At 65.5% G+C, this 20,000-nt stretch overlaps 2 protein-coding genes across 2 annotated transcripts in view; one reads left to right on the forward strand and one right to left on the reverse strand.

Moving 5' to 3' along the window:
- The window catches only part of SDR42E2 (short chain dehydrogenase/reductase family 42E, member 2), a gene marked incomplete at its 5' end in the record, with an annotated part of 6,174 nt that extends 6,128 nt beyond the window's left edge, over nucleotides 1-46 (reverse strand). Inside the window, 1 exon segment of the mRNA XM_084882146.1 lies at nucleotides 21-46. Within this exon segment, the coding sequence (XP_084738272.1) occupies nucleotides 21-46 (26 nt within the window).
- A 953-nt stretch (nucleotides 47-999) lies between these two features.
- Nucleotides 1,000-18,597, forward strand: LOC311621778 (putative short-chain dehydrogenase/reductase family 42E member 2; the record flags this gene model as incomplete). The annotated part of the gene is given in 15 exon segments (XM_084882147.1): nucleotides 1,000-1,010; nucleotides 1,441-1,630; nucleotides 1,871-2,133; nucleotides 2,226-2,293; nucleotides 2,296-2,663; nucleotides 3,066-3,161; nucleotides 4,428-4,485; nucleotides 5,811-5,929; nucleotides 6,808-6,883; nucleotides 10,852-10,934; nucleotides 13,167-13,304; nucleotides 13,543-13,608; nucleotides 14,053-14,116; nucleotides 15,589-15,662; nucleotides 18,294-18,597. Coding segments are annotated over 15 exon segments (1,905 nt in total). The 3' UTR covers nucleotides 18,525-18,597.
- Between the last annotated feature and the right edge of the window lie 1,403 nt (nucleotides 18,598-20,000).

A 20,000-nucleotide genomic window follows, 5' to 3' on the forward strand; every position in this document is an offset into this window, starting at 1 on the left:
CCGCACACAGTGGGCCGCACACAGTGGGCCCGCAGGTCCAGCCCATCCTCAGACGCAGCGGCAGCAGGGAGGGCACAGTGCAGTGACGGTTGTCTGTTCCAGCTCTCTCTGAGTCCAGAGTGAGGAGGCAGCTGCTCGGTGCCGGCCCTGAGTGCACACCCCTACCCTGAGCTCGTGGGCCTGGGCAGACCTCGTGGTGCCCGCACCTGCCCCTGGGCCTGGAGACCAGAGCAGCAGTGGGGGGGGGGGGGGGGGGCGGGGACAGCATCTGGAGGCGTGTGAGTGTCCAGGGCACAGAGCCCATTGGACCCCATGTGGATTCCTCCCCTCCCCCAGCCCTAACCTTCCTCCTCCCCCTCCTCCTCCTCCTCTTCTCCTTTCCTCTTCCTCCTCCCCCTCTTCCTCCTCCTTCCCTCCTGCCTCCTCCTCCTCCTCCCCCCTCTCTCCTCCCTCTTCCTCCTCCTCCTCCTCTGCCCATCCACCCTCCCCTCCCCCCTCCCTCCTCCCCTCCCTCCCCTCCCTCCTCCCTCCCTCCTCCCCTCCCCCTCCTCCTGTCCTCCCCCTCCTCCAGTCCTCCTCCTCCCCCCTCCCCCTCCTCCTCCCCTCCCTCCTCCCCTCCCCTCCTCCTCCCCCTCCCTCCTCCCCCTCCCCCTCCTCCTGTCCTCCCCCTCCTCCTCTCCCTCCCCCCCCTCCCTCCTCCCCCTCTCTCCTCCCCCTCTCCCTCCTCCTGTCCTCCCCCTCCCCCTCCTCCTCCCCTCCCTCCTCCCCCTCCCCCTCCTCCTGTCCTCCCCCTCCTCCTCTCCCTCCTCCCCCTCCCTCCTCCCCCTCTCTCCTCCCCTCTCCCTCCTCCAGTCCTCCTCCTCCCTCTCCCCCTCCTCCTGTCCTCCCCCTCCTCCAGTCCTCCTCCTCCAGGAAGCCCTCTGTCTCGGCAGTCAGAGAGAGTCACCCCCAATCGGGTGAGGCTCCCCTGCTGCCGCTGCCCGTCTGCCGCCGGTATCCATGGGAACGGGGTAAGGGACGGGCAGAGGAGCCACGAGGACTCGGTGTGACTCTCAGCCAAGCGGTGACCTTGGGCCTCTGTTTCCCCAGCTGTAGCACCCAAGGCGCCGCTGTCTCCGCCGTCTCCGAGTCTCCGAGTCTAAGCCACCCGCCACCTGGGAAGCGGCCAGGAGTCTAACCGGACCAGTCGCCGCGCCCAGAGGCCTCCTCGGCCCGGGCTCTGGAACACGGTTCATTCCCGCAGGCGCACAGCCACATGGCTCCGTGAGCATGAAGCCCAGCCCGGCAGGCGCCGCCCCGGAGGCCTGCAGAGCGGCAGAGAAGAGCTGCCCGGTCTGCCAGGCCGGGGGAGCGGGCGCCGGCCCGGGGTCCGCCCCCGGGGCTGGCCGGGCGTCTGGTTCAGTTTCAGAGCCGGGGCCTGGGCCTGGTGCTGGTGTCCAGACCGACGCCAGGGCCTGCTGCTGCTCCGGGGCCTGCTGCTGCTCCGGGACATGACCGGGACCTGCTGCTGCTCCGGGACCTGCTGCTGCTCCGGGACCTGGTGCTGCTCCGGGACCTGCTGCTGCTCCGGGACCTGCTGCTGCTCCGGGACCTGGTGCTGCTCCGGGACCTGCTGCTGCTGTGGGGCCTGGTTCTACTCCAGGACCTGGACCGGGACCTGCTGCTGCTCCGGGGCCTGGACTGAGACCTGCTGCTGCTCCGGGACCTGGTGCTGCTCCGGGACCTGCTGCTGCTGTGGGGCCTGGTGCCACTTCAGGACTTGGGCCAGGACCTGGTGCTGTGTCCAGACCTACTCCAGGGCCTGCTGCTGCTCCAGGGCCTGGAACGGGACCTGGATTGAGACCTGGTTCTGCTCCGGGGCCTGGACCAGGACCTGGTTCTGCTCCGGGACCTGCTGCTGCTCTGGGACCTGGTGCTGCTCCGGGGCCTGGACCAGGACCTGGTTCTGCTCCGGGACCTGCTGCTGCTCTGGGACCTGGTTCTGCTCCGGGACCTGCTGCTGCTCTGGGACCTGGTGCTGCTCCGGGGCCTGGACCAGGACCTGGTTCTGCTCCGGGACCTGCTGCCTCTCCGGGACCTGGTGCTGCTCCGGGCCCTGGTGCGGCTTCAGGACTTGGGCCAGGACCTGGTGCTGTATCCAGACCTACTCCAGGGCCTGCTGCTGCTCCGGGATCTGGACTGGGACCTGGTTCTGCTCCGGAACCCGGTGCTGCTCCAGGTCCAAGGTCGGGAGCTGGGTCAGTACCTGGGCCCAGAGCTGGGTCAGTACCGGGGCCGGGAGCTGGGTCAGTACCGGGCCGGGAGCTGGGTCAGTACCAGGGCCGGGAGCTGGGTCAGTACCGGGGCCGGGAGCTGGGTCAATACCAGGCCCGGGAGCTGGGTCAGTACCGGGGCTGGGAGCTGGGTCAGTACCGGGGCCAGGGGCAGGGCCTGGGCTCCGCGGTGAGCCCGGTGAGCCCGCGGCAGCCCCCTCCCCGGCACGGCAGCAGAAGGCTCGGTCCGCACCGGGGCAGGCCCCGCGGCAGAAGGTTCTGGTGACCGGAGGAGGCGGCTACCTGGGCTTCAGTCTCGGCTCCAGTCTGGCCAAGAGCGGCTCTTCCGTCATCCTGCTCGACCTCCGCAGGCCCCAGTGGGAGCTGGTCCCGGGCACCGAGTTCATCCAGGTGCAGTGAGGGCCCGGGGCGGGGCGGCCAGGCTGGGGGGAGGTCAGAGACAATGTCTGAGGCCGAGCCGGTCCAGGAGGATGAGGAGTCCAGGCTGTTTAAGCTCCACCTCCACCCTGGCTGGACGGCCTCGGCCCAGGCTCTGCTCTCTGAGCCTCCGGTTCCCCCCAGGAGGGCCCAGGGCTCCTGCTCCTGGCTTCGGGCTGGGGAGGCCGGTCCGCGCACAGCCGGGGAAGCGGGGAGCGGCTGGTGCCGGTGCCGGCTCCCATGGAGCCTGTAAGCCCTGCCCCGCCCTCGGGTCCCGGGGCTCGGCCAGGCCGATCGGCCCGCTCTGGGCCTGGCGAGGTGCACGGCTGGTCTCTGCCTGGACCCAAACCTCCCGGCTCCTTCCTTCCGCTCCAGGCCGACGTCCGGGACGAGGCGGCCCTGCTCCGTGCCTTCGAAGGGGTGGACTGTGTCTTCCACGTGGCTTCCCACGGCATGTCCGGTGCCGAGAAGGTGAGCCGCCCGTGCGGTGCTGGAGGCGCAGCGCTCCGCCCGCCCGCCGCCCTCGCTGTGTGCCTCGCCCGCCCCGGAGGCCGGCTCGCCCAGTCCGCGGGCCGACGCCAGCCTGCCGCTGGCTGTGCTGGCAGGTCCGCGCCCGGAGCCCCTCGCACTGTGAAAGAATGGCCCTGCCAGCACTGAGGCCGCAGCGTCTCAGCACAGCCGCACACTCTGGGCTCGGACAGTGGGCTCGTTGGCAGCTGTGTCTGATCACACAACAAGGAAATAGCCTAAGTGCTCACCATGGGGAGGCTGGTTATAAAAAGGTGTGCTGTGTTCACACAACGCAGCTCAAAAGAACCAGGCCGCTCAAAGTGTGCTGATACTGAAAACTTCCCGAGGCGCAGAAATACAGCCTGCTATCCTCCCGTTTCCAAAAAAAAAAAAAAAAAAAAAAAAGCTCGGGTCAATATTTGTGTATTCATATATTTTTATTGATTTCAGAGAGGAAGGAAGAGGGACAGAGAGAGAGAAACATCAATGATGAGAGAGCATCATCGATCGGCTGCCTCCTGCGTGCCTCCTACTGGGGCTCAAGCCTGTGCCTCTGACTGCACTCAAACCCAGGACCCTCCATCTGCAGCCAACACCCTGTCCACTGAGCCACACAGGCTCGGGCTTGTCAGTATGTGTATACTCACCCTCTGTGTGTGCCGATGCTGTACGCTCAGATTGTTTCTAGAAATACACGAGGCTGGGCCTGGTGGCTGCCTCGGGGGAGGGAGATGGAAAGGACTGGCCGGAGTTCCTTCCCCAGCACCGCCCGCTGGCTGTGCCTGTGATTGGATTACCTGGTGAGCAAAGAGCGCAGGGGACAGGCGTCTGCAGGGGTCCGTGGGTGCGAGCCTCCGCCGGGCCCTGGCTCCCGCAGGTCCACTCAGACCGGCTCCTCCTGGCGTCGCCCAGCCCTCCCCAGGGCACGGACAGAGCCACTGGCACTCAGACAGAGAAGGACAGGGACTCCCGGAGGGAAGACACAATCCGATGCTCTGCAGCCCCCTGTGTCCCCCTGGACAAGCGCGCAACGGTCTGCCCGCACGGCACAGACGAGGGAGCGGAGGCCAAATCCTCCGGGCCAGGGAGCTGAGGCCGGAGCTGGCTCTGCCCGTGCCCTGGGGGCCCTGCCTCTGGGGCCCTGCCTCTGGGGCCCTGCCTCCCCACCCTCACTGCTCAGCCGCGGGCGGAGGCCGCCCCCAACCCGCCCGCCGTCTTGTCTTGTAGCTTCAGAAAGAGCAGATTGAGTCTGTCAATGTCGGAGGCACCAAACTGGTGATCGATGGTAGGCGCTCAGAGTGGCCTGGTGTGTCCCCCCTCTCTCTCCTGCCTCAGGCCCAGCCCCGGGGGGGGGGGGACGAGCGGAGAGGGGAGCAGGGACAGCTGGGCCTCCTCCCCACCTCCCGCCCGGCGAGGCCTGTGCACACCCTGCCCGGCCGCGGGCCTGCACAGTGGGCAGCGTGTCCCGGGACGGGGGCGAGGGGTCAGGGAGCAGCCAAATTGGGAGGCCCCTCCGGGCGCTGGGCAGCCTGCACCTCGCTTCCCTCTCTGGCTCTGGAGTGTGTTCTTTCTGTGCCCCTGGAGTGACTCCCCTCCAGGCCGTGCTCACACATACTCACACGCGCACACACACGCACACACGCAGAGACAATATCTGAAGCCCCACACACGTGTGGTGTGCACATGTGTGTGTGAGTGTGTGTGAATGTGTGTGTGCGTGAGTGTGCGTGGGTGTGGGTATGAGAATGTGCATGTCTGTGTGAGTGTGTGTGTGTGCGTGTGAGTGTCTGAGTGCCTGTGTGTGTATGTGAATGTGTGTGTGCGTGTGTGCACTCGTGTGTGTGAGTGTGTGCGTGTGTGGCGTGAGTGTGGGTGTGTGCAGGTGTGTTTGCATGTGTGTGCGCATGTGTGCACGTGTGTCTGCATATATGTGTGTGTGCACGTGTGTGGGTGTGTGCGTGTGTGGCTGGGTGTGGGTGTGTGCGTGCGTGTGTGCATGTGTGTGCATTGTGTGAGTGTGTGTGAGTGTGTGTGTGAGTGTGTCTGTGTGTGTGCGTGTGTGAGTGCATGAATGTGCTTGTGTGTGCCTGTGTCTGCGTGTGTGTGCTCGCACGTGTGTGCGTGTGAATGCGAGTATCTGTGTGTGCATGTGTATGAGTGTGTGTCTGTGTGTCTGCATGTGTGTGTAAGTTTATATGTGTGTGCATGTGCATGCATGTGTGAGTGCGTGAGTGTGTGCGTGGGTGTGGGTGTGGGTGTGAGAGTGCACATGTGCATGTCTGTGTGAGTGTGTGCATGTGAGTGTGTGTGAGTGCCTGTGTGAGTGTGTGTGTGTGTGTGTGTGTGAGTGCATGTGAGTGTGTGTGTGTGTGTGTGTGTGTCTGTGAGTGTGTGGTGCGTGCATGTGAGTGTGTGAGTGTGTGTGTGTGAGTGCGTGAGTGTGTGCGTGAGTGTGTGAGTGTGCATGTGTGGGTGTGTGTGTGAGAGTGCACATGTGCATGTGTGTGTGCGTGTGAGTGTGTGGTGCGTGCATGTGTGTGTGAGTGTGTGCATGTGAGTGTGTGTGTGCACGTGTGTGTGCGTGTTTGTGACCTGGTGCCCTGTCCGCAGTCTGTGTCCGCCAGCGTGTTCCCAGGCTCGTCTACACCAGCACCGTCAACGTGGCTTTCGGCGGGAAGCCCATCGAGCAGGGCGATGAGGACTCGGTGCCCTACTTCCCGCTGGAGAAGGTACCCGTTCAGGGGAGGGCGGCGGGTCCCAGCGGGGAAGGGAGGGGCCAGAGCCAGCCCCAGTCCAGGCCCAGAAGAAGGGTCCCCAGCCTCCGGAGAGTGGACCCTCTTCTACGTGATGGTCACGCCACCGGGACCGTGAAGCCAGACGGCCCTGGCCTGAGCCCGCACTGCCCCCTCCCGCCCTGCGCCGGGGCTTTGCTCTGAGCCTCTGCTCCCGCCGGCCGCCCTGTGAGGCTGAGAGAGCATGAGGGGCGTGTGCAGAACCGCTGCCAACCCCACAGGGCTCCGTGTTCGTCTCCATGTCCCCCTCCGTGTCCCCCTCGTCCGTGTCCCCTTCTGTGTCCCCCTCCTCCGTCTCCCCTCTGCGTCCCCCTCCGTGTCACCCTCCGTGTTCATCTCCGTGTCCCCCTCTGTGTCCCCCTCCTCTGTGACCCCCCCGCGTCCCCCTCCTTGTCCCCCTCCTCGTGTCCTCTGTCCTCCTCCGTGTCCCCCTCCTCTGTGTCCTGTGTCCTCCACCCCCATGTCCCCTTCCGTGTCTCCTCTGTCTCCCCCTCCTCCGTGTCCCCTCCGTGTCCCCCTCCGTGTCCCCTTCGCGTCCCCCTCCATGCCCCCCCTCTGTGTCCCCTCCGTGTCCCCTCCGTGTCCCGGGGCAGCTGGCTGCAGGAGCCGCCCTGAGCCCCGGAGCCTGGGCTGGCGATGCCCGGAGCCGGCTCCTCCCTTGAGCTGCTCCGTGGCTTCCACCAGAAGGGGAGGGGGCTCAGGGCCGGCATTCCCACGGAGCGTCCCAGAGCCCAGCCCTGCGGGGTGGGAGGCGGGGGCAGCCAGGGCTGTGTGGCGGGGTCACCAGAGCCCCTCCCGGCGTGTCCTCCCGGCAGCACATGGACCACTACTCCAGAACCAAGGCCATCGCCGACCAGCTGACCCTCTCGGCCAACGGCACGCCTCTCCCAGGTAAGGACCGGCCCGCTGCCCCGCCCAGCACGCATGTCCTAGCGTCCAGCTGGCGTGCTCGAGGCCCTGCCTTCGAGAGGACACGTCCCCGGGCCTCGGTCCCGCTCCATCCACACTCTGAGCCCCTGGCCGTGGCCCCCAGGGAGGTGGCCCAGCCGCCCTCAGGCTGCCCATGGCAGGGCGGGGGGACCAGTGGGAGGGGCCTGTTGAAGGACCCCTGGGAGGAATGAGCTCCCGGTTCGGTTCGGGTTTGCAGTGGGTGTGTCACGCGGAAGGGCTGCGAGAGACAGATCCATCCAGGGAGCGGCTCCTGCCTCGGCAGCGCCTTTGCGGGCTGCGGGGAGGAGCGGCCGGGGAGGAGTGGACAGGCTGCGGGGAGGAGCAGACGGGCTGCAGGAGGAGCAGACGGGCTGCAGGAGGAGCGGATGGGGAGGAGCGGACGGGGAGGAGCAGATGGGCTGCAGGAGGAGCAGACGGGCTGCAGGGAGGAGCGCACGGGGAGGAGCGGATGGGCTGCAGGAGGAGCGGACGGGGAGGAGCGGACCGGCCTCGGGGAGGAGCGGACGGGGAGGAGCGGACGGGCTGCAGGAGGAGCGGACACAGGCAGGGGCGGTGTGCGGTGGCCACGTGGCTGCCCGGTTTGGTCAGGCTGCCCGAGTTCGGAGCCCAGCCCCACCGCCAGTGGCCTGGGCAGTGCAGCCCTCTGGTGCCAGGGTCCTGCTGTGAGGGGTGGGGGTGGAGCGGAGTCTGCCTCGGAGCTGTCTGAGGAATGACGGTGGCGCTGCGGCGAGGGGACACGGGCAGCCTGGTCAGGGGTGCTTCCTGCACCCACGCCTATTCACATCCAGTTCCACAGGCAGAACTTTCCACAACTTTCACAGCAGCCGTGCTTTCCAAACTCAGGACCGAGTCTATTTATATAAACTCCTCATTATCCAAGTCATCACTGTTTGCTTCCCAAAATTCAGAAACTTAAAACAAATCAGAAAACTCAGTTACCATCCAGTGGCATGGCTCAGTGGTTGAGCGTCAACCTATGAACCAGGAGGTCAGAGTTCGATTCCTGGTCAGGGCACAGGCCCGGGTTGAAGGCTCGATCCCCATGGTGGGGCGTGCAGGAGGCAGCAGATCAATGATTCTCTCTCATCATTGATGTTTCTGACTCTCTCTCCCTTCCTCTCTAAAATCAATAAGGATGTCTTTTTTAAAAAAGAAAGTAAACTCTGTTACCCTCACTACCTAAACTCAGGGACCAATTGGTTTTGGAAAGCCAGGGTGCTTGCAGTTATAAACCCTGAAATTTAGAGGGGAGGACACTGAGCTGAGAGGGTAACTGACTTAACTCAAGGTCACACAGTCTTAGGCGGCAGGTGTGGGATTTGAACCCTTCCTCTGCCTCGGGGGTCTAACACCAGTGCTTGGGGCCTCACCCCCATCCTACACTGTAGCCACAGCTGAGCAGGTCTCTGAGAACGAGCTCTTTTCCCTAAAATCCTCCCCACCGCCCCGGCCAGATGCTCAGTTAGTTGGAGCATCATCCCGTAGGGCTGTGGGTTCGATGATTCCTGGTCAGAGCACATATAGGTTGTGGGTTTGATCCCTGTCAAGGGGCACATGGGAGGCAGCTGATCAATGTTTTTCTCTCTCTCCCTTTCTCTCTCTCTAAAATATAAAAATAAAAATAATCAGTAAACATATCCTCAGGTGAGGATTTTAAAAAATCGGAATCCTCCCCACCCCATCACCCTGGGCCTATCAGGAGCTTCCAGCTGTGTTTTCCTAGAGGTTTTGACCCTGTGCAGTTGAATTCTCTTCTCTACCTGCCCCCCTGTACCCTCTGCCACCCTCCCACGCACGCGCTTGTGCACACACACACACACACACACACACTCACACACGCGCACACAGGACCAGCAGCCGAGAAGCCAGACACCTAATCCTCAGGCCAAGAATTATTTATATGAGCATCCCCCACTTTCCATGGTCAAGAGAGTCACGGATACCCTGGGCCCGGGCGTCTGTGACCTGCCTGCCGTGCCCCGCCGGCCAATGTCACTGCAACCCGACCCTGCCCTCTGTGCCAGGCCACCGGAGTCTAAAATTAGCCTCAGGCTGTTACAGACACGCTCACCTGATACCTGCCTTCGAGGCCAGCCCGCCGCCCGGGCGGTTTCCTGTCTTCGCTGCCCCGGCTGCCCCTCGGCCTGGCCGGGGCCCTGTCCCTGCCGGAGGCTGTGTGCAGAGCCCGGCCCGGGCGGGGCTGGTGCGTGCCTCTGGGACCCTCGTGTCCTGTCCCAGGACAAACGGCCACCCGCCTGGTGGCTCAGCAGGCAGAGCGTCTGCCCTCGCCGTTCCCGGCCGCCGGCCCGCTCCCTCGAAGGCTCCCGGTCCTTCCTGCCCTCCCGCTCACCCCGGGGGGCGTGGGTGCAGCGTCCAGTCTCGGCCTCGGCCTCCACGGGGCCGCTCCACTCCGGTCTCTCCGAGTCTCGTGTGAGGGACCACCCCGGGGATCCGGGACCACCTCGGGTGAGGTCCTTGTACCTGTGCGAAGACCCTTTTCCCAAACGAGGCCGGACCCGCAGCCTCTGGGGTGCACGTGTTTTCAGAGCTGCCACCCAACCCCTTCCCTGGGCCTCAGCGTCAGTGAGGAGCTGATCCAGGAAGCAGTCGGGGGTGTGGCTGTGGCCCGCAGACACTGGTCCTGGCTAACCGGGACCGGGAGGTTGTGGGACAGAAATTTCTAGGAAAATGGCCGTGGGGGCAGCCCTCAGGGCCGGAGGGGCGGGAGCTGAGGACCAGTCTGGGTAAGCCCCCTCCTCGGACCGCTTTCTTGGGGGAGCACGGGTCACTGGCCAGCGAGGGCCCCGGCGCAGCCTAGGGCCAGAGGCACAGCTGGACCACAGCCCTGTCCTCACACAGGGAGAGGGTGAGCTTGGGGTGCAGCCGTGTGGGGTTCCCAAGTAGAGCATCGTCCAGGGGGCACCATCTCAGCTGAGGAGTTGAGGCTGAGTGTCACGTAATTTACAGAGAAGTAATTTTTAAAAATCTAAGTGTAAAGCACAAATGGAGTTTAAGAACAAACTGAAAATTTCACGGGCTTTCTTAAAATGTGAAAGGAATATTTGTGGCAGTCCTTCGGGCTACACCCCAAAGGAGACGCCTCTGTCTCCCACAAGTGGGGGCCCTGGGAGAGAATTTGGGGAGCCCTGCACCAAGCTCTGCTTGGCCAGGGCCCGGCGGGCACAGAGCTGCAGAGGGGGACAGCTCCTGTGCTGGCGGCTCTCCTGTCCTGCCTGCGATGCTGGTCCCCCCAGCACCCACCAAGCACAGGTTTCCGGGTGAGGAGACGAGGCTGGAGGCTGGGGACAGGGTCTGCCTGTCCTGCCGTGTCCGCGAGAGGCAGGGTCAGCGGGGCGCCTGGGCCGTGGCCCCACCTCAGCGCCACGAAGCCGAGCGGTGTCCTTAGACAGATCACAGCCCTGTGCGGATCGGGCTCCGGGCTGCCTGCAGGGAGAGAGACCGCAGTTCCCGGCGTGGGCCACGGGTCCTCACCCAGCCGAGGGTCAGAGGGGGAAGGACTCCGCTGCTGGCCTGTGGGGTGCGGCCGGTGCTCCGTAATGAGCACAGGGGCCTCGGGGAATCCGTCTGCCCCGGGCGGTGCACCTGCACCCAGGTCTCACCTGTGACTGGCTGGTGAGCATCCTGAGGGCGGGAACCACCTTGGTCATCGTAGGCTCTCCACAGCACCCACCCGAGCCCCAGCACGGGAGGCAGGGGCAGGGGAAAAGGAGGAAACATCAGAATCGTGTTTGTTGAACGACTGACTGACTGACTGAGAGAATACTAGCTGAATGAGGAAACCCCGAGGACCTGTTTTCCCTGCGGACCTGTCCCAGAGAGGCCCAGGCGGGGTGGGCAGCCCCTGTCCCCTCTGGCCGGCCCCCGCTGACGCTCGCCCTGTGTCCTAGGAGGAGGCACCCTGCGGACCTGCGTCCTCCGGCCCCCGGGCATCTACGGCCCCGAAGAGCAGCGGCACCTGCCCCGCGTGGCCGTACGTCATCCCGCTGGGTCCGAGCCCAGGAGCCGGGCGTGGTCCTCACGGGTGGGGTCCAAGCCCCAGCCTGCAGCAGGCTCGGGCGGGGTTCCTGTGCGGGCCTCAGCCCCGGGAGGGGCCACCAGGCTGGCTCTCAGGTGTGCCGGCCGGGTGAGGGTGTGGGTGGCAGACACAGAGCTGTGGCTCCAGAGACAGAGGGACCTGTGGCCCCACTCACAGGTGGGCGCCACGGGGCCAGGTGGCTCATCTCATGCCCCCAGCACCAGAGTCTTTGTGCAAAAAGCCTCTCTCCAGAGAAAGCTGGCAAAGGGGGCTTTGGCAGGCCCTGGCCTCAGCTTTGTCAGAGCTGGGCAGGGGACACGGGCAGGTCACAGATCAGCGTGGTGAGGTCACACAGGCAGCTCACAGATCAGCGTGGTGAGGTCACATGGGCAGGTCACAGGCTCGGCGTGGTGAGGTCACACTGCAGGTCACAGACTCGGCGTGGTGAGGTCACACTGCAGGTCACAGACTCGGCGTGGTGAGGTCACACTGCAGGTCACAGGCTCGGCGTGGTGAGGTCACACTGCAGGTCACAGACTCATGTGGCGGGTCACACTGCAGGTCACAGGCTCAGCATGGCGAGGTCACACTGCAGGTCACAGGCTCGGCGTGGTGAGGTCACACTGCAGGTCACAGACTCATGTGGCGGGTCACACTGCAGGTCACAGGCTCAGCATGGCGAGGTCACACTGCAGGTCACAGGCTCGGCGTGGTGAGGTCACAGGCTCAGCGTGGTGGGGAATTTATGGGAAGAAGAACGAGAAGATGAATGCTTGGAAGGGAGGGAAGTCCAGGAGGACTTCCTGGAGGAAGTGATGAAGGAGAAGAAGGAAGTGGCAAAGGAAACGGGGTGGCGGAGAGAAGGCTGTCCAAGCAGAGGAGACAGCATGGCACACGCCTGGGATGAGACCGACAGGAGCTCTGGGCGTGGGGACAGACCGGGAGCAAGCAGACAGTCCTGCCTGTGGGCTTAGGGTCTCGTCCAGGGCGGTGGGTGGCAGCATGCCGCATGGCCGGGCGTGTGCAGACACAGGGAGGTGCTCGAGGCTGGGAGCAGGAGGGGCGGTGGGGGTCAGGGAGCAGGGACACGAGCATCCGTGTGAGGGGGGGCAGAGCACAGCACGGGGACTGAGGAGCCCTGAGGGGCCGTCAGCGTGTTCCCCGGGGAGGCCGGGCCTGGGGACCCACAGGCCGGGGCCTGTCCACGGAAGCTGGAGCCGGACCAGAGGCCGCTGTCAGGCCTGAGGCTTTCCCCTGCCAGACCGGCACCCAGAGGTTCTGAGCGGGGACACGCCTTCCGCCCAGGGCTGAGGTGCCCCTGGCCCAAGGGGACACAGCGGGGGCCCCAGGAGGACGCAGCAGGGCCGGGGGGGGCGCAGCAGGAGGCGGGGGGGGGACACAGTGGGGGTCGGGGGGGGCGCAGCAGGGGGCGGGGGGGGACGCAGCGGGAGCTGGGGGGGGTGCAGCGGGAGACCGGGGGGGGGGGGGTGCAGCAGGGGGCCGGGGGGCCACTTCGGGACCTGGTGTGAGCTGAGGGCGGCAGGGTGGAGGAAGTGGTGGGTCCGGGACAGACTCTGAGGGCGCAGCCCCCTCGGCCTGCGGGTGAGCCGATGTGGGGTCTGAGCAGAGGGAGAGCAAGGCCCCCCTCCCCGTGGGGCTGAGAGCACGATGGGCACCAGCCCCGGGACAGTGTGGGGTTGGGGTTAGGGTTAGGGTTAGGGTTAGGGGTTAGGGTTGGGGTTAGGGTTGGGGTTAGGGGTTAGGGTTGGGGTTGGGGTTGGGGGTTAGGGTTAGGGTTGGGGTTGGGGTTGGGGTTAGGGGTTAGGGTTAGGGGTTAGGGTTGGGGTTGGGGTTGGGGTTGGGGTTAGGGTTAGGGTTAGGGTTAGGGTTAGGGTTGGGGTTAGGGTTAGGGGTTAGGGTTGGGGTTGGGGTTGAGGTTGGGGTTAGGGGTTAGGGGTTGGGGTTGGGGTTGGGGTTGGGGTTGGGGTTAGGGGTTGGGGTTGGGGTTGGGGTTAGGGGTTAGGGTTGGGGTTGGGGTTGGGGTTGGGGTTAGGGTTAGGGTTGGGGTTGGGGTTGGGGTTGGGGTTAGGCTTAGGGTTAGGGTTGGGGTTAGGGGCCCGCAGCAGAGACGGAAGGCCCGGGAGCACCGGGTCATGTCCATCACCCCCTTCTCCCCCCCCACCCTAGAGCCACATCCAGAAGAGGCTGTTCATGTTCCGCTTCGGGGACCGCGGCGCCAGGATGAACTGGGTCCACGTGCAAAACCTGGTGCGGGCGCACGAGCTGGCGGCCGAGGCGCTCACCGCGGCCAAGGGCTTCGTGGCCGTGAGTTTGTGCTGTCCTCCCCGCGCAGCCCCTCCCCCTCCACCACCCCGTCCCGTCCCGTCCCGTCCCGTCCGTCCGAGGGGCTCCGGGCCCACAGACGGCCTCCTCCCACCCGCAGGGCGGGGCAGTCTGCCACCCGAGTCGCGGGCGCCCGTGGGGGCTGCTCAGAGGTGCCCTGGCGGGGGCTGGGCGCCGCAGGGGGGGCGGGAGGAGGCTGACTGTCCCTCCGTGTCCCCAGAGCGGGCAGGCCTACTACATCAACGACGGGGAGAGCGTCAACCTCTTCGAGTGGATGGCCCCGCTGGTAGGTCCCAGGTGCCACCCCCCTGCTCGCCCTGCACCCTCCCTGCGCTAACACGTCAGACGCCATTTCCAAAGCCGCTGGACACGGGTCACGGGTCACACCGGCCCTGCCTGGGCTGGGCGCTAGCTGTCCTTCTGGGGCCTGTGTTCCCCAGTGGGCATAGGCCCTCCGGTGTGCGTCCTCTCCCACACCCTCTGCACCCCTGGGTGCCCCCATGGCTACCGTGGAAGAATCATGTCTGCACGGGCGCCTCTGGCTGCTGCGGACGCACAGACAAGGCGTGCGAATGACCCCGGGGACTCCACCCCGGCACTCGGGCCTGCGGGGCTTTCCGCCGAGGCGCTGGCAGCCGGGCCGGAGGGACCTCTGTGGCCGGAGGAGGGAGCGTGTGGCTGTTCCGCTCCAGCCCGGGGGCTCCTTTACCTCAGGCCCGTTCCCTTGCAGTTCGAGAAGCTGGGGTACAGCCAGCCCTGGATCCAGGTGCCCACCTCCTGCGTCTACCTGACGGGTGAGCAAAGGACGGGCGTCAGCAGCCCCCCACGTCCCGGGACCTGCACTCCCAGGCTGGGCGGAGGCGAGGGCGCCCGAGGGCAGGGAACTGAGGCGACCTCACTCCCGGCTGGTGCGCCCGCCCCCCCCCCTCCCCCCCCGCACGCCCTCCCCGCCCCTCCCCTGCGTGTTTAAACCTCGTGCCATGTGCAAGGTGGGTCGTGTGGGGCCCATGGTAGAGGCGAGACAACTGAGGCCCTGATAGATCGGTGGCCTCTGGCGCGCCAGGGCGAGAAGAGGGCATTCACCCGGGGCCTCACTGGAGGGCATCGCACTCTGGCCCCAAGGCCGTCCTGAGCCAGGTGCTTTGGGACTTGAGGTTCCACTTTGACCCTAGACTCTCCTCCTCACCATGAAGGCCAGTCTCTGCTCACACCCTATCCCCTGCTGGCCGCCTCCAGCACAGCAGAGCAGGGGTTAGGGGAGCAGAGCAGGGGTTAGGGGAGCAGAGCAGGGGTTAGGGGTTAGGCGAGCAGAGCAGGGGTTAGGCTTGCATTGTTCACCCTGGGGATGGGGCCCGCGTCACTGGGGGCGGTGCTCCTGGGAACCTCCACGGGACCCGTATTTTACAGGCGCTGGGATGCTGCCTTTTTAAAAATGTATTTTTTATTGATTTCAGAGAGGACGGGAGAGGGAGAGAGAGAGAAACATCAATGATGGGAGAGAACCATCATTGGGGATGGAGCCGGGAGGCTTGCCTGTTAAACAGGAGTTTGTATAATGTTATCCCTGGGGCTCACGGGCGGGAGGGATGCTCAGAGTCCGCATCGCAGGGCGATTGACACTCCTTAGGCTCCGGAGCTTTCCGGGCTCCGGGAGCCAGCTGAGACTGAAGGCTCTTAGCCCTGCTGCACACTGCAGTCCACCGGGCTTTTAAAATATAACAACGCCTCGGCCGCACCCAGAACATCCATCTGTGGGACCGGGGGCAGAGAAGCATCAGCTGCCTTTGCAGAGGTCCAGAGCACAACCCAGGAAGAGCCACCACCCGGCTTCTTCCTCTCCTACTCGAGAGCGCGTCCATATAATAAACGCCCAACAGGCAAAGTGCCCTCGCCCAGGAGTTCCACGGGGCAGGGCCTGTGGCTGCGTGGAGGGAGGCCCCAGCGGCAGCCGCAGCCTGGAGGGACCTCCCGCGCACAGCCGTCATGCACCGGTCTCTGGCGTCGGGATAGAGGTGATGAGGCAGGCGTTACCGGGAGGTAACCTGGGATCTGCTCGGTCCGTCCTTAAAATGTGGTAACAGCTTAACTGTGCCGTTTCCCGGCCGAAGAAGGCCCCAGCCTGTGCTGTGAACTGCGGGTGTGAGGAGCCACAGACAGCGTGTCTGCAAAGGGAAGACTCCTCCTGGCAAAGCAATAGCCGCCAGGTCCCAGGGCCCTGCAGGTAGCCCAGAGCTAGGCGCCCTGGGCAGCGGCCTCTCTCCCACAGCCGTGCTGATGGAGTACCTGCACCTGGCGCTCAGGCCCCTCTGCAGCGTCCCGCCCCTGCTCACCCGCAGCGAGGTAAGTGCTGCTGCCGGGCCTGTGCCCCGCACCCTCACCCCTTCCCGCCCTCTGTCCCCCCACCGCCACCACCTCCCTCTCCCCGCCCTCTGTCCACCCACCACCACCACCCTCACCCCTTCCCGCCCTCTGTCCACCCACCGCCACCACCTCCCTCTCCCCGACCCTGTCCACCCACCGCCACCACCTCCCTCTCCCCGTCCTCTGTCCACCCACCGCCACCACCTCCCTCTCCCCGCCCTCTGTCCACCCACCGCCACCACCTCCCTCTCCCCGCCCTCTGTCCACCCACCGCCACCACCTCCCTCTCCCCGTCCTCTGTCCACCCACCACCACCACCTCCCTCTCCCTGCCCTCTGTCCCCCCCACCACCACCCTCCCTCTCCCTGCCCCCTGTCCCCCCACCGCCACCACCTCCCTCTCCCCGTCCTCTGTCCACCCACCACCACCACCTCCCTCTCCCTGCCCTCTGTCCCCCCCACCACCACCCTCCCTCTCCCTGCCCCCTGTCCACCCACCGCCACCACCTCCCTCTCCCTGTCCTCTGTCAACCCACCACCACCACCTCCCTCTCCCCGCCCTCTGTCCCCCCACCGCCACCACCTCCCTCTCCCTGCCCTCTGTCAACCCACCACCACCACTTCCCTCTCCCCGCCCTCTGTCCCCCCACCGCCACCACCTCCCTCTCCCCGCCCTCTGTCCACCCACCGCCACCACCTCCCTCTCCCCGTCCTCTGTCAACCCACCACCACCACCTCCCTCTCCCCGCCCTCTGTCCCCCCACCGCCACCACCTCCCTCTCCCCGTCCTCTGTCAACCCACCACCACCACCTCCCTCTCCCCGCCCTCTGTCCACCCACCGCCACCACCTCCCTCTCCCCGCCCCCTGTCCACCCACCGCCACCACCTCCCTCTCCCCGCCCTCTGTCCACCCACCGCCACCACCTCCCTCTCCCCGCCCTCTGTCCCCCCACCGCCACCACCTCCCTCTCCCTGCCCTCTGTCCACCCACCGCCACCACCTCCCTCTCCCCGTCCTCTGTCAACCCACCACCACCACCTCCCTCTCCCCGCCCTCTGTCCCCCCACCGCCACCACCTCCCTCTCCCCGCCCCCTGTCCCTCCCCACTGCCACCACCCCTCGCCCTTTTGGCACCGTGACTGGGACTGGCTGAGGTCTCGGAACCCCCTGGGGGCACAGGTCTCGGGCTAGGTCCTTCGTGAGCATCTGACCCCAGGCTTTGCTGAGGCCGAGAGTTCTCTCTCACTGAACGGACAGCTCCAAGCCCTTCCCTCATCATTGTCATCTCCTCCAGTCTATCCTCCCAGCCAACCCGGAGGCTCCAGAAACAGGCCCCATGACATTTACTGTTTATCGTTACCTATTTATTTCTAATATGTTTTTATCGATTTCAGAGAGGAGGGGAGAGGGAGAGAGAATCATCCATCACCTGCCTCCTGCCCACCCCACGCTGGGGATCAAGTCCATAACCTGGGCATGTGCCGTGACCAGGATCGAACCGTGGCCTCCTGGTTGACGATCACCCACTGAGCCACGCAGCCGGGCGTGACTTTTACTTTTTAGAATGCCACAACTCCCCACCTACTCTGCCAACTCGCAGCACTCTGCTGCCCTGAGCCTTTGGCTCCGGGTCCCTGTCCATGCTTACCGCACGGTGTGTACATACCAAGTGCCTGCTCTGCACAGACGTGCTTCCAGAGAGGGGTGTCTCTCCTGGCACACGCAGTTAAAGAGAGGGTGTGTTCGTGCAGAAAACTTTACGGGTGTCTGGTGTTTTTGCAGAACCCTCCCTGTGCACTCTCATTGGTTTTCTCCGCTGGCCTGGGAGGCACTGCACTCGGGCAGTCCTGGTAGGTTAGGAAGGGAAAGAGAATTATGGTTGTGATCTCACTTTCTGGTGAAAAACAGGACTAGAAAAGTCGGTGACCTGTCCGCGGTCACCCCGTTCTGGAACTGGCAAGGCACCCCAAGCTTCGTGCTCCCCACCCGGCAGTGGAGGCTGGGCAGAAAGAGGCAGGTCCCACAGCCTCTCCTGGAACCATCGGAGGGGCAGGGGGATGGAATGGGGACACAGCGCCATCGTGTGAGCAGCTGCTTTCTGTCTCTAGCCATCACCTCCGATCTGGGTGTCCACATCCCACTGCCACTCACAGGGAGGGCCTGAGGCTCTGGGAGAAACAGCCGGCCTGTGCTCCTCGCTTCACCTGCAGCCAGACCTGCAGGCTGTGAACTGACCACAGCGCGTGCAGTGAGCCAGGGGTCAGTGTGAGCTGCTGACTGCCCGGCAGGGCTCCCTGGCTCACAGCTCCGGGCAAAGGAGCCCCTCCCGGGGGTGGCCTGGCGCCTCTGCCGCTCGGCCTGCGCACACAGCCGGCCTCCGGCTAGAACCGGAGGTTTCCTCACTGAACTTGCACTTGGCCGGCCCCGCTGGGCGCCGCAGGCAGACACGGTCCCTTCCCGGAGCTCGGTGCAGAGGGGGCCAGGAGCCCACAGCCCGGAGGCCCAGCCGGGGGCTCAGGCGCACAGCCGGGCCGGGCCGTTCTGAGGCGGCGGCGGGGAGGGGGCACGGCCTGGGCTCAGGTCACAGGAGCTCCGCACGGCGCCCCGCAGGTGCACAGCGTGGCCGTGACGCACACCTTCCAGATCCGCAAGGCGCGCGCGCAGCTGGGCTACGCCCCCGACAAGTTCCACTTCGCCGACGCCGTGGAGCACTACGTGCGGGCCCGCCCGCCGCCCCGCGGGGCCCGCGCGCGGGGGCTGCTGCGGCTGCTGCTCGCGCTGCTGCTGCTCGGCCTGCTGGCCGCCGCCCTGCTGCTCCGAGGCCGGCGGCCGGCGGCCTGACCGTCTGACCGTCTGACCGGGCCCAGCCCCGCCTCACCCTCCGCCCCGCCTCACCCTCCGCCCCGCCTCACCCTCCGCCCCGCCTCACCCTCCGCCCCGCCTCACCCTCCGCCCCGCCCCCGCCCCGCCTCACCCTCCGGCCTGACACCCCTCTGGGCCTCGGTCCTGCTGCCCGCTCGCTCGGGCCTGCCCCGGTTCCGATGAGGCCCTAGCCTTAAGCCTGCTCCGCCTAACGGGACTGCCCCCCACCCGGGTCCAGCCTGGGTGGCCTCGGGTCTCCCCGCTTTGGTTCCTCCTTTTCCGGACGGAGCGGTGCGCCGGCGCCCAGCCTGGCTGCTCCTCCCTCTGGGCCCGGCCCCGCCCCTCCCGCTCCGGCCCTGCCCCTCCCTTCATCTCCGGCCCCGCCCCCTCGCTCCCTTCCCAGGTGGGTTCTCGGCCCGGCCTCCGCGGGCCGGTGTAGGCAGCTCCATCTTCCGCTGCAGCCTCTCCGGGGACCGCGCCCTCCTCGCTCCCCGCGCCTCCGGGGCTGCTCCTGGGACCGTTCTGGAAGCGCTGATGGCTCCCGCTGGGCTCCCGCAGGCCCCTGTGTGCGGACGGCCAGGCTGCAGGAGCCCCACACCCACGCGTCTGCCCGCCCAGCCCGGCCCTTTGGACTTCCGTTTAATCTGGGGGTGACTCAGCGTAGCAAACACAGCACCAGCAGCGACATTCAAAGCAAAACAAAACCTTTTTAAATAATTAAACGTCTGGGAAAGTTCCAATATGGTTATAACAGGAAGAATTAGGACTTGGTCGTATTTTATAATTTAGTACCGCTTCTGTTTGTTAAGGAGAGGGCAGTGGTGGTCGCCATCATCTCTGACATTTAAACCCACAAAACGCCTTAAGCAGCCTCGCTTTCCGCAGGGGCGGACGCCGGCGGCGTGTGTCAATGTTAGCGGTGTGTCCATACTCCGGGAACATCACACAGGCCCGTGTGAACCTCCGGTCAGACTGGGTCCCGGAAAAGATGGAAACAGCACAAATCTACAAACCCTGCGGGGGAGGGGAAGAGTCAGTCAGAGGGAACGGGTCTGCGGTGTGGGCATCCCCGGGGGCTGTCCCTCCGCTGAACGATGAAGGTTGTGAAGCGGCGGCAGAGTGCGCTCCCTTTGCCAGGCTGAGCTGGGTGTGTATAACATACAACGCTCAGTAACGGTCCTTCATGTCTGTGAAACGCTGGGCGGTTTGAAAGGGCTTCCATCTACGTGCTGCTCTGTATCCGTGGGCCACCCTCCCAGCAGGTCTGTCCTTGTCCAGGGAGGAGCCTGGGGCGTGGCTGACCTCAGCGGGGAGCTGCCGCAGGCCCCGGGCCTAAACGTGATACGGGGTGATTTCCGCTTGTCTGCACCTCAGCCATGCCTCCTGTCCCTCCAGAGGGAATTCTTTGAATCCAAATTTGGAACGTGCCACCCTCAGGCTTACAACCTTTGGAAG

Source organism: Pipistrellus hanaki (genome assembly GCF_964339955.1).
Source record: "Pipistrellus hanaki genome assembly, chromosome: 4".
In the NCBI taxonomy this organism is placed as follows: domain Eukaryota; kingdom Metazoa; phylum Chordata; class Mammalia; order Chiroptera; family Vespertilionidae; genus Pipistrellus; species Pipistrellus hanaki.